General features: G+C 36.9%; 1 protein-coding gene across 12 annotated transcripts in view; it reads right to left on the bottom strand.

The window, feature by feature from the left end:
* Positions 1-9,246: 9,246 nt before the first annotated feature.
* The window catches only part of LOC102698873 (pumilio RNA-binding family member 2), a 50,411-nt gene continuing 46,436 nt past the window's right edge, over positions 9,247-13,221 (bottom strand). For all 12 annotated transcript variants that reach the window (XM_015357032.2, XM_015357059.2, XM_015357073.2 and 9 more), the window contains one exon: positions 9,247-11,986. In XM_015357032.2, coding sequence (XP_015212518.1) covers positions 11,855-11,986 — 132 coding nt within the window. In that variant the 3' untranslated portion in view covers positions 9,247-11,854. The remainder of the gene's footprint in view (positions 11,987-13,221) is intronic.

Genomic DNA, 13,221 nt, shown 5'->3' with positions numbered 1-13,221 from the left:
TTTTCTTAATCCTTCCCTAGCATTTAGCAGATCAAAGAGATGATCTATGGAGGTGGGGTGCTACAAATATAGACTCAATAGCTGTAGTGGGGGTGTGTCTGGAGTTTTAAGGTCTAAGTGTAGCCCTGCAGTAAGACCTTCTGTAGCCCATGCTGAAGATAACAAATATAAAGCAACACCAAAAATAAGATTTTTAATTCAAGGCTGTTCTGGCTTATAGTGGTATGTTGATGCTGGGATACTTTTACATTGTAACCAGATTGTCTAGTACAACAGATGACTGAATAGATGCTAATGACAGAACTGGTTCAGTATTCAAAATAAAACTGCTCAAACAGTAGGATGAAGATGTGCTTTGCTGGTCACAGCACTTTCATTTCTTCTTTTGGTGGAATTGAGAACAAATACCAGAAGTTGTTCACAATTTAAATACAACAAATTATCTTTACTGTTATCCAAGTAACACAATGGATAAGAAAATCTGAGTTGAGTACATTCATAACCTTTATTGAATTTCAGAATGTAAAGCCCATTGTAAGTTGGTAGTGAGCAATGAAGTAGAAGTTGCAGATGAGTAAATAAACTTTATAACTTTATAACCTGCTTGCCTATGTATATAAGTCTCACACCCAAGAGTTCACGTACCTCTCTTGCATCTCCTCCGTCTACACATTTGTAGCAGCTTCTTAGCTCAATCCTCACAATAATGCGGCAGGTTTGGTCAAACTTATTTGTAGTCAAACTAACCCTTATTTCTTTTACAGTTTTTTCCAAAGCTCTCAAAATGTTGACTTTCGTTTGGTAGTTCAGGAATTAAAACACCACATTCTGGGAAAATGTAGCCCCCCTCTCTCTCATGCCCACTCTGTGTGTCCTTTTAATATTTCCAGTTGTCAGATCAATGTTTAATTGTTTTGATATTAAAACAGCTACTGTAAATAGCCAGTCATATCTCCTTTCTCCATGCCCCTGTGTAAGTTCATTACTCTAAGATTGTTTTGCCTGCAGCAATATTCCAGTTGATACATTTCTTCAACTGCAGCCTGTACTTGCCTTCTGAGCACTACAATTTTCCTTTCTTTACTGTCAATATTATTTTCTTGTTGATATAATTCTGATGTGAGCACCTCCAATTTTTCAATCAATAGAATCTACTATTTTTGAAACAACTTGGAACAATATTTCATTAGATCTAGGATGCAAAGACAATAAATTTATTCATCTTGCTCAGCCTGCAATTCACAACTGGCAATCCACTGGAGCTCAGGATCAGGTGTGAGCCTGGCCAGCACCTGGATGGGAGTACCTGGGAAAGCTAAGGTTGCTGCTGGAAGATGTGTTAGTGGGGCCAACAGGGGGGTGCTCACCCTGTCCGTGTGGGTCCTAGTGCCCAGAGTATAGTGATGGTGACACTATACTGTAAAAAGGCGCCGTCCTTCAGATGAGACATAAAACTGAGGTCCAGACTCTCTGTGGTCATTAAAAATCCCTGGGCATTTTTCAAAAAGAGTAGGAGTGTTACACCACTGTCCTGGCTAAAATCCCCCAAGGCTGTTAGCAATCATGGCCGCTTAATAATCCCCATGTATTAATTGCCTTCATTGCCTTATGTGTGGTGACCATACCACTTTGTACTTTGGCTACCTTCCAGGTGGGTGCTACCCATTGGTGGTGGTGGAGAGGAGTCCCCATTATCAGAAAAGTGACATATAAGGGTAAGGATTATTTATTATGTATAACTGGTCTTGGCTATTTGACTCAGTTCACTGCTGAATTTAATTTTGTGTTGACAAAAAAAACACTCTCTATATTACTCTAGTAGCATATAACTAAAGGCTCCAAATTATTTTTTAACAGATGCACAAACTGGTTAATATTTTTAAACCATTGTTAGGTACTGCTCGAAGCTACTCAGGACCCATCCAACCTCAGCTGCTCCACCTAATGTCACTACATCTTTTTGGCTGTGTTTGTAATTGCGTCAGGACTGGAGTAAGGAGTATAGGAGTTTCAGCTCACCTGCCACAAGGGGCATCAAGACCTCTTTTGTGTGTAAATAGGTTCACATGTGGTGAAATATTTGATTAATTAGGAAATTGATGAAGAAGCAGAAAGCCATATTCTCACATGGAATCAACTAAGACGTCCTATGGTATATCAAGGGATTCACTGGACTAGGTGGTACTAGATTTCCTTTTGTGTAAATTTTTAAGAGTTTAGTAAAATAAAACCTCGTTGTCCAGTATTTTTGCTCATGCCTCACAAGCCGCCTGGTTAAAGCTCGACCTGTCACAGTATACTTTTATGGATTGTCTGTAAAAATTTGCCAGTCTTTGAACTGTACTATAGGGTATACAAATATTCCAATATTCAACATGTACAACTTTAACAACTAGAAAAGCTGAAGCAGAGATATCCAAATAGAGAAATGAGGCTTAAACCAGGAACAACACTGTATGTAAATAACATACAGCAAAAAATAAATCGAATTTCATTGCATTTGTCTGTGGTTGACTATTGAACCAACATTAACATGTATTAGTGGGGAAATGCAGTTTATGGGAAAGAAATTAGCTTTTAAAAATAATTCTACTTTCTTTGACTGACTATTGTCTTTTAGAAGGCATGCTTTGTAGTCAGGTCAAATCAGGATAATTTGTAAACTCCTCTGGAATAAACAGCTCAGGTTTTCTTACAACATTGATATTCTGATTTCCAGTCATGACTGGGTCTTGTTATCTTGCTATTTCGATAACAATCCGTATGTGGCTTTGAGCCGGCAGACTGTAAAATCTCTTTTCACTGAAGTAAAAGTAGGAGGGACATTCTTTTCCTTGTTCTCAGCCATAAACTGCCAAAGTCCTCATTATTTCATGTCTATATGTTTTTAACAGAGTTACCACAAAACAGATGGTGAAGGCTAATGACTAATAGGTGGGTTTCAAGCTCCACATTGCTTTGGCTGATTAACTGCTGCAAGCATCTACTCTCAGAATCATAGAAATACAAAGAGCATTATGCATTTACAACAATTGCACAAAACTGAAAAACATTTTTTTGTGATTTTTATGTTTATTTCCCCTTGGTGAGCTCTCAGAAAAGACATTTCATTGCCAGCTATTACTGCTGCACTTTGTACTGTTGTGCATTTGATAAACTTTGATTGATTGATTTATAAACAGTGAAAAACAGAAATCTACTATATGACTACTATCTACTATACATTATGAACTTTCTACTTATATTAGAGAAGCCATTTTGTTCTTGAATATACCAAGCTTTGGGAGAGTTTAACACACATAGCACAACCTTACTTGCCCACTGGATGACTAGTGTCTAAAATAAAGAGGCGTCGACACTAAATAAAGGGTTTTCTTAATTGTGCGTGTTGGAAAATGGATTCAAAAGTGACCAAGTGCTTCAGCCAGCTTCTTAGCATGTTTCAACACTGTGCCAATCTATTGACAGATTTGCCTGAGAATGCCTGTATGCTGCAATCCTGCTCTGTGTCATCCAGAATCATCATTAGCACAGTCTGGTAATAACCGGGGCAGTCACACATGAAACAGCCTGTGAAAAAGTGGTTTCCTTTGGATTCCCTAGTGTTTCATGTTACCCAGTATTTCTTTATTTGGGCAGCAATTGCAACTATACTGTAGTAATGACTTTATCAGGTGAGTGCCACTTGCATTTAATTAAATAGTCGATCGACTGGCTTCACATTGCCAAACTTTTTTTAGCACTGACACTACTCTCTGGAATTCTTGCACATCTAAGACACTAAAACTCCCGAGTTGCAATTTATGTGTACAACAATACACATGAACAATTTATTGAAACCATCCACTAGTGTTTTCTACTAGTAGGGCAACTCTGATTATGAATACAGCTTAGTTTGAGTGAGAAGAAACAAAGCTTGTCATTTAGCGATCTTTACATTGTGTACATTGGTCAGAATCTTCAAAGTTTGAGCACAGCAACTCAAGGTAAACTATTCAGCAGCTGTCAAAATGGATTGTTATGGTAGCTTATCCATCATATTTACCAATCAAATCCTATTACATCATTGCCTTCTGATTCTCTTTCCTTCCACCATTTATTCTTCTCTATATACCCATCAAGCTACAAGTGTTCTTTTCGTACTGCAAAACATAGATCCAAGCATCTTATCCAGAAGTACAATATCGTGTACAATTTTGGTCACCATACTATAGATACACCATACTATAGAAAATATATCGCTGGTCTGGTATCAAGATAAAAGCAAACCAGATTCAATCTAAGGCTTAAGCAAATGTCCTGCAGTAACAGGCTGAAGGAACTGAAGTTTTTTTTTTATCTTGAACAGAGAAGACTATGATATAAGAATTGAGATCCTCGTGGGCATTGACAATCAACCCAGCAGATTCCTTCAGAATGAAAAGTGAAACACAAACCACACGCCACAAGTGGAAGCTATGTGAAAGTGCATTTAAGTCTGAGAAAAGGTGGCACTTCTTTAACCATCACTGTGCGAGTGTGGAACAAGCTATCCAGTCATGTTATTGAAGCAGATATCATGGATTCTTTCTTATCAAGGAACACATGGACAAGATCCTTGAATCAGTTAGCTACTAACTACCAAACTTGCTATACAGTATGGACCAAATGGCCTCGTCTCGTATGTAACCTTTCCTATCTTCTTATGTTCTTATTTGACCTAGATTTTGAACGAGAATTTTACTGTGATTTTATGATGGTTATTAACTCAAACAATTTTCTTAATTGGTTATCAATTACCGATATACAGAAACAGGTGAAAATGACAGTGTGTATAACAGTTTGCCAATAAAACTTGTGATGTATTCATACAAATCGCTCATCTGTACTATTGAGATCTGAAACTATTTTACAAAATAATACTTTAATTAAATGGGTATTAAGCTGAATTAAGAAGCAGCTCAGCTGAAATAGAAACCAGAAGGCACAGGGTTGGGAAGTCCTCTAGCCTTCATAAAACAGATGTACAAGAGTTTGGTATTATCCACTAATAAGCACATTGGCTCAAATGACCTGTTTCTTTGTAAATGTTCTAATGTTCTCATGTGTAAGTGAACCAGATATCAATGCACGACTTACCAGGTTCACTCTTCCTAATTTGCTCCATTACAGAGTTCAGCAACAACCATCTCCTTAATTATCTTACTGATAAATAAAAATATCTGAATATCAATATAAAGGTTACTTTAAAGGGCAGAAATGTAATGCCGTAATGGAGTGGACTGGGCAGACAAGTTCAAGTTCAGTGTCCCTGTGTTAATGGATTTGGCAAATAATAGCACTCATGTATTTCCACAGTTTATAAATGGCCGCTCAGCTTTTTCTCCCAAGCACACATGATAAGGTTCAGGATGAAACTGATGTAGAAACCTCTGTTCCTCAGGATGTTGTGGCTTAGCCCTGTGGCCTGTCATGGTTTATTGTCCGTCCTCCACAGTTTGACTCAGCAAATCTGGCCAGACAACTTAATGAGACATCATGACATGAAGTCTAGGAGACACTGTTTTTTCAAACATCATTTGATAGCATTGGAGGGGAAAAAAAGAAAGGAAACCCCAATTAAGTGCCTGAAAGGAAGATCTTTAAAGTGCCACAACCATTTGTTTAAAGCTAAGCCTGACAAAGCAATAAAGAGCCATTTTGTATATAATGAAATGAAGATGAACTTAAAAGCACTTCATTTTAACTTCTGAGTGGTTTCAGACTGCAGATGTGGGAAAGGATTTTGTTCTGCCGGGGGTGACTAAGGATTTTTAAGATTTATTCCATATGGCTGTGTATTTTATCTTTAATGAGGTAACCCACACAGACTATTGCACAGGGTAATTGGGAACAGCAGCAGAATGAGGTTTATCAGACATCTGAAACCTTTCTGCACCGTAAGAAGGGATGGGGTTAAGGGTGCTAACCTGGAAACACAGCCTTTACACACTTTACTATTTACTGCAATCCTACTCTGTCTCGACATAGGGATATAAGGACAGGCCAAGTTCCCACGACTGCCTGTCCTTCACCTGCATTCAATCTGTGTTCCTTTGTGGTTTATTGCTGTTCAGCAGCTGCAAAGTGGCTCATTCTCAGCAAAGCAACTTCAAGCACTAGAGTCATTTTTAAGATGACTGATGGGCATGTGGCAGGAGGGAAAACAGGAGTAATTTCAGAAAATATTGCAATGATCCCCACCAGGGGGCAACTGAAAGGCCTCACCAAGCTTCCTCAGCATTCTGCATCTCTGCTGCATACATTTAAAAATAAAAAAACTTAAACATTGGGCTAAGGAGTGACATATACAGTAAAAGCAGAATCCATGTAATCCAAACTTAAAAGTACATAATCATATGTATGCTTCTTCAACTCTTTGAACATTTTCGGCCTTTACTGAGTGCGCTATTCATCCATCTTCTAACGGCTTTATCCAGTTCAGGGTGGCCTATTCCTGCAAGTAACAGCAACCCAGATTCGGAAATAAACCTAGGGCCCCAACGCTGTGAAACAGCAATGCTAACCACTCTGCCAACAGTGCACTATTCAAAGTCCCCACATTTCTGTTTTCAGAAGTACTTGCAGGGCAGAGCTTCCAGTACTAATTACCATTACCATTACCAGTGTTACCATTATCCTTTCTTTGCTTTCTGTAACATAGTAAATCTACACCTTGTAGTGTGTAAAGTATTGCCTGAAATTTCAGCTAATTCTGTGCAAGGTTGTGTAAAGAAAACACAGAGTGTATAAAGGTCACTTGTTGTGTTAGCTGATCGGGCATCTACAGGACATTAGCATTTAAAATGAACTACAGCATACCCTCCAATGGCTCAAGTTTGTTTTATCTATGTCTAGTCTGATCACGTGAAACTGGCTACACCCATAGTCTGACTCTCAGACGTTTCACAGAACACAATACATAATTAGCAGAAGTATCATCGTTCTATTTTGCACAAAGTTATCTACAAATATTTATGTTTTCAAATAGCTGTTGCTGTTCAAAAAGATGTGAATGGAGTTTTCCCCTCCAAGATGTGGCAATGTCAATATGAAAAAAAGTGTAAGCATAATAAATAATAAAGAGATAAACTGCTTACCTGCTATTCAGATTCTAACCACCATCCCAATAAACCACATAAATGTGGGTTATGGACATCTACATTTAAAAAATTCTCAGGGTCTCTTTATCTCACTTAAATACTGTACACACCCCAGAAACCACTCTTTATAAAATAACCGTAATTGAGTCTCTTTAGAGTGGAGAAAGAGGGAAAAACCATAATTGCCAAACCACACAACATGACCAATGTTTCACCACACCTGTGAGAAAAAAAGGTCCTTTGTGTAAATCGACATTTTGTGTAAACCCACATCTTTGAAAACCAAAGGGTAGAGGGCGAATTAACTGCCCAACACAAAAGCATATTAAATGTAATGAATGCTCCCTAAAGAATGAATTACTGAAGACTGACTGAATAAAAAAAAAATTACCTTTGTATATCCATAATGAACTACAAATAAAACTGATGATTGATGATCGTGCTATAGCACTGTCTAATCTTTAGAGTTAACGCTGTTTTCAAGAGGTCACAACAGACGTTTAGATGAAGTGGGAATTCATCTTGATGAGTATCGGAGGAACTGGAAGTGCATTTCCAAAGGGATTGGAAAAGAAAAAAAAAATATTTTTCAAGTGTTTTTTTCGCATATTTTGAAAGCAGTCAGAATGCAACCCAGACTTAGTTTTGGAAAGATGAAGCTCTGTTCTTTAATAACAGAGTTCGTAAATGAATGTACACTAGGCCATTCGTTCAGCTCATTTATTAGCCAATTAACCTGAGGATCTAATCCAGCCTTTTCTTGAAGTAAACCAGGGTATCAACTGGTTAGTTACAGACTCTGTACAAAATCCGTTTCTGTTCTTAGTTTTAAATGTAATTCCTGTGGTTTCCAATTGTATCTTCTTGTCTGTTAGTCCAACTTAGGCCAAAAGAAGCCTTAGGGCACTTCAAATTGGATAGTTAAAACAACGTGTGATTCTTTGGGGATCCTAGTGTTTTTCAAGCAACTTTGGAATCACCCAATATTCTGTTACACCCACCCAATCTGGAAATATTGTGTGTTTTTTATGTCTCAGCTCACAACAACCACACACAGGAGGGGATGAGGCAGAGCAGGCAGATTAGCTCATCTCCCTCAGCTTCCAGCTGCTCATCTTTTAACTTGTCACAAACAGCACAGACCTGTGCAGAAACATCACAGGTTGGAAGAAAGGATAATCCCTCACAGACACTGATTTAGAGGGGGCGTTGTGTCACAGAAAGCCAAGACAGCCCTGGCTGACAACTCCGACCCTACTCTCAGTGGGCTTTGGTGATCTGTGACACTGCTTGGGGAATTCCGACCACAGGCTGCTGGTGACATGACCCACGTGCAACACCTGGATCAGATTCAGTGTCTGCAAAAGAATCTCAAAAGTAAAAATTAGGAGACACTTAATATAGTTAATAAATTAACAATTTAAAGCAAGTGAATTTCTGCTGATTCCTGTTTCCGTATTAGTACAGCATAAAGTATCAACTTAGAAATTTGATTGAGTCATTTTTAGTGTATTTTTATGAAGTACTGTAACAGCACCATCTGCTGGTTTAACATAAGAAGTGTAAAAATGGACTCCAAAGAAATACAATATTATGAAGAATGAATAATGAATGGCAGTGATTAGGGTTCAAGACTCAGGAACTGGAAGGTTTTTGGTCTGAATCCCAGATGAGATACTGCTGTTGTACCCTTGAGCAAGGTATTTCACCCCAAACATCTCCAGTACCCATCTGTATAAATGGGTGCAAATGTAAGATGCTTTGGGTAAAAGTGTCAGATAAATCAGTAACAATATTGAGAAAGAAGGCACAAAGATGACAGCCTAAAACTAATGCTCCTAGAAAAATAACTATTTTAATTAAAAAATGCTATAACTACGTCTCAATTCTCAGTCTTCACTGGACTGGAAATAAATGCAAAAAAGAAACAGCCTAGTGCAGACTAGAGACATCGAGATTGAAATGGTTTAGTGTGCCATATTCAGTGAAGGTGCTTTGTGAAGGGGTGAGGGGTGTCTATTTATAATGTGTATTCGACGATTTGAATCTAAAAATACTTCAGGAACAAATCTCTACTTTGTGAAAATTATTGTATGTTGTTTCAAAACAAAAGCCATGATGGGCATTTTCCTACAGAAAACACATGACCAAGTTTATTTCATACAATGTTATTCACATTTTTCCTCTTTTTTGTTTATACAGCATATACAAATGATCAAATAACAAATAATTTTGTAGAACTGCCATGGAGACTGGTGGCCAACTTGATCACACACGAATGACAAACTGGTCCAAACACACCATCCATCAAAAAAAAACACACGTCAGAGGAACAGCTTAGTGGTTTTGTCACATTTTTCTTCTCCAGAAATTCAGAACTAGCACAGCCCCTGTATCACCAACCAAGAGAACACCATAGAGCCATTACGCATCCGCCATTATACAAACACAGTTGCCATGGAAACTTGGGCAGTGCTCCCTAACAAAACTGAAACAGGTCTGATGGAGAGTGTTCGAACAAACCAGACAAGATATACTGTAAAAGAGTCACCTGCATTACTTCAGGAGGTTTTAAACACAAATGGGCTCGAAAAACTGCTACAATAAGGCTGAAGGATAAAAACTAAATGTACATAATTTCTCTGTCCCCTAAAACTTACCATGAACTTAACCCATGACAGACCTTTGTAAGCACAGCCCGAGTTAAAACTTTCGACTGCCCAAAGCCAAGTCATCTGAGGACTCAGAAAAAAATAAAAAACAAACCTCCATAACATTCATCACCTATACAAAAAGCTGACCAAAGTCAGTGAAATACAAGAAAAATGATTAAAATTTTCTTAAACTGAATTTACAAATCTGATTTCAAAATATATCCAGAGTCAAAAGTTACAAAGAATTGTTTAATTATACATATCTTGTCACAATTCTGCCTGCAAAAAAGGATATTTTAATTACTTCGGGAAATGTACATAAGGCCACCTGTAAATGTACATAACGTCTGCTAGTGTTACAGCCTCAAATGTTCAAATTATTATAATTGACAATATCATACATTCTTTCACTTACAAGTTAGTAGATGTTCCAAAATACAGTACTCTTCTGTACAAAAGAAAGTCCTGTCAGGCTAGATGGAAAGTTTCCATGGTAACTAAATGTCTTGTCCAGTCCTTTCGATTTTCTAAACACAATGTACTTTAACAATTTATGACAGAATAATTCATGACCATATTAACAGAATATTTAACAACTACATGTATAAACAAAAGCTACTGATCCTAATAATAGTTAAAAAGAATGCAATGTCAAATTCCGAAGCCATATAAAGATAGAATTTTTAAAAATCACTCTTCCAAAGTTCCAAAGAAATGTACAGTATACAACACTATATGCCAAGGGAAGGGGTGAGGGAGTGAATTTACACTAAAATGCTAATTTTTGCGTTTTTTGTCAAAAGGGTAAAAGACATTACATTTACAGCATCAAGGTTTACAAATGTACAACTGTACAAACAAAGTAAAGCATCACTACTAAGTTAGCAAGGCCTGTGATAAACATAGAAAGAAGTTTTTGTAATTCAAGATTTGAAACTGTAAACTTACATCTATGTAATTAACTAGACATATACACTACATATTTATATGAAGCAAAACAATGGCTATTTGAATAATCATGCATGCCTCAGAATGAGCTATCAAGTATACCTTCTGATGGCCCCTTTTAATTTCTAACTCTGCTGAAGATTTCTATATAACATTTCAAAGCTGAAATAAAAAAATGTCTAGACCTTCACCTCTTCCTGACCAATATGGATGATGAAATAAGTATGTCCTGTCAGCCTGTTTAAAATGCAAATGCACTTAAATCTTGCTCTATAAATGGGGGGGAAATGTTAAAATTCTCACCGTAATTTTTATATATTTATGTACGTATAGAAGTACCACCATATTTTGTCCCCCCACCTCAAAAAATTTAATATTCACTTATATACAAAGCTGCTATACATCACCATCGTTTTCAGCAAAAAAAAATATAGGGCATTGATCATCTCAAACTTCTGAACATTAACAGTTCAAAGAAGTGAGATGAAGTAAGTATTCACCACCAAGGGCTTTTAGTATAATCATTAAAATAATTGCCTATATCATGTGATTTTATAGAAGGCTGTTTTGCCGTTTCCAAGACAAAGTTACAAAATATGAACTACAAAGAAACTTAACTTTCTACGTTCTGTATCTACAAAGAACTGTCACTTAACTGTCAGCTATTTCTAGCAGTGCTTGGGAGAGATGAAGCACAATACATAATGTATATATATTTATATATAAAATGAGGGGCATCTGTTGTGCTGTTGTGCCAGCAGACTTATCACGTCACATGCTGGTGTACTGTAAGAATACCACTTTTCTCAGTTTAAAAACTACCCATTTTTTACAATGAATTTACAAGGTAAAAATTTACAAAATGTAACAACTAGTTTGATACAATTACACATATACAAGCATTCTGTGCTTTACCCAGCAGAGCAATCTGATAAATCGCTGGCAATGTGCTGGAAGTGTAGGCAAATACCGGACAAAATACATGGACTATTCTCTCGGTTTTCCTAAATAGCCAGAAAAAACAGGGGGAGGGAGTCATAGCGTTTTTAGGTGAAGATGATTTTTGGTAAATTCCTCTCAGCTGATTGGATACACCTGATTCCTGGAAGGGCTGACAGCCTGTGCACATTCCTACATCAGCCCATTAGTTGGTCCGCCAATTGGCCCGAGCTCAGCGCTGTTCTTCATGTAATACTTCTCCAGTTTGGCCAAGATGTGTTTTCCATAGGTGTACTTGCGTAAAGTCGCAATGTGAGGACGTATCTGCACACAAAAACATTTGTTTTTAAATAACGAGTAACAAATTATTTTGGCATGAATCCTCTAAACTCAACACATCTAAAATGGATATAAGAAGGCAAAGGAGTACTTTTCTTTTAAAATGCAAAATGTGATCTTCTGTGTATGAAGAAAGGTTTAACATCCTCTCACAATATCATCATGACCAGAATAGCTGGTTGTGTGGTTAATGGATACACTGCTAAGCCTTTTGTTTCCACAAATGATAAGACTGCCTGAACTGAACCTGAAGAATAATTTATATTATTTTAGATTAAATATTAGATAAAACATTATGTGGATCTCACAGACAAAACTACTATAAATGATTTGAGGATTTTTTTTGCTACACCATAGAATTAGGCATTCTTTTGTTTAATGTAATGAAAATTATGTGAACCATTTGCTTATTAAGTTACACTGCATATTGTTTTGACTTCAGTATCTCCAAGTTGCATTTCATAAATGCAGAAATTATCTTATTGTTTAGTATGCAACATGCTGAAGGATAACAAAAGATCAGTTGTGATGATAATCTTCATAATAATCCACACTATTAGCTGATCAATATTGAACACATCAAAAGATAAACTATTCATTTGACAAACTTTGAATTTCATGGGAATTACTTTCATAAAGCTATTAAATAATGGTAACTGTGAGCCTGTCTCTAATGAAGTAGGTTTTTAAAAGGTCAAATCTGATGACAAATTGTACCATGACTCATGAATGGTCTCTTGTGAATCTGTTTGTAGAAAAATCTCAGCCTGGACTGGATGCAAAACGGTCACTCTTAGATGAGAAAAGAAGTCCTATAATGGCCTAGTCAAAGTCATTCAAATATTGTGGCGGGACCTGAAGTGAGCTGTCCATGCACAACAGCCCTCAGATGTCACAGAGTTCTGCAAGGAGGAATGGGCCAAAAATGTGAGAGGCTGAGCAGCGATTAAAAACCATTCAGCTACAATCACTGCTGCTCAAGGGGATGCCAGTAGTTCATGAATGTAAAGATTCACATAGTTTGACTCAAACAGATTTTGAATGTTGCAACATCTGGGGATAAATAAATGTTAAAAGAGTCTTATTATGACTTAGATTAAGATCATATAACAGTTGAGGTTTCAAATATATGAAATAAGTGAAAATCTTAAGGGGTTACAGACTTTTTCTGTGAACTGTAAGAGAGAAGCAAAAAATAACACATTCCTAAGAATTGTACT

The sequence above is a fragment of the Lepisosteus oculatus genome, chromosome 2, assembly GCF_040954835.1.
Source record: "Lepisosteus oculatus isolate fLepOcu1 chromosome 2, fLepOcu1.hap2, whole genome shotgun sequence".
Taxonomy (NCBI): Eukaryota; Metazoa; Chordata; class Actinopteri; order Semionotiformes; family Lepisosteidae; genus Lepisosteus; species Lepisosteus oculatus.
The sequence above is the reverse complement of the archived record's forward strand: the minus strand, read 5'-3'. Positions and strand labels throughout refer to the sequence as shown.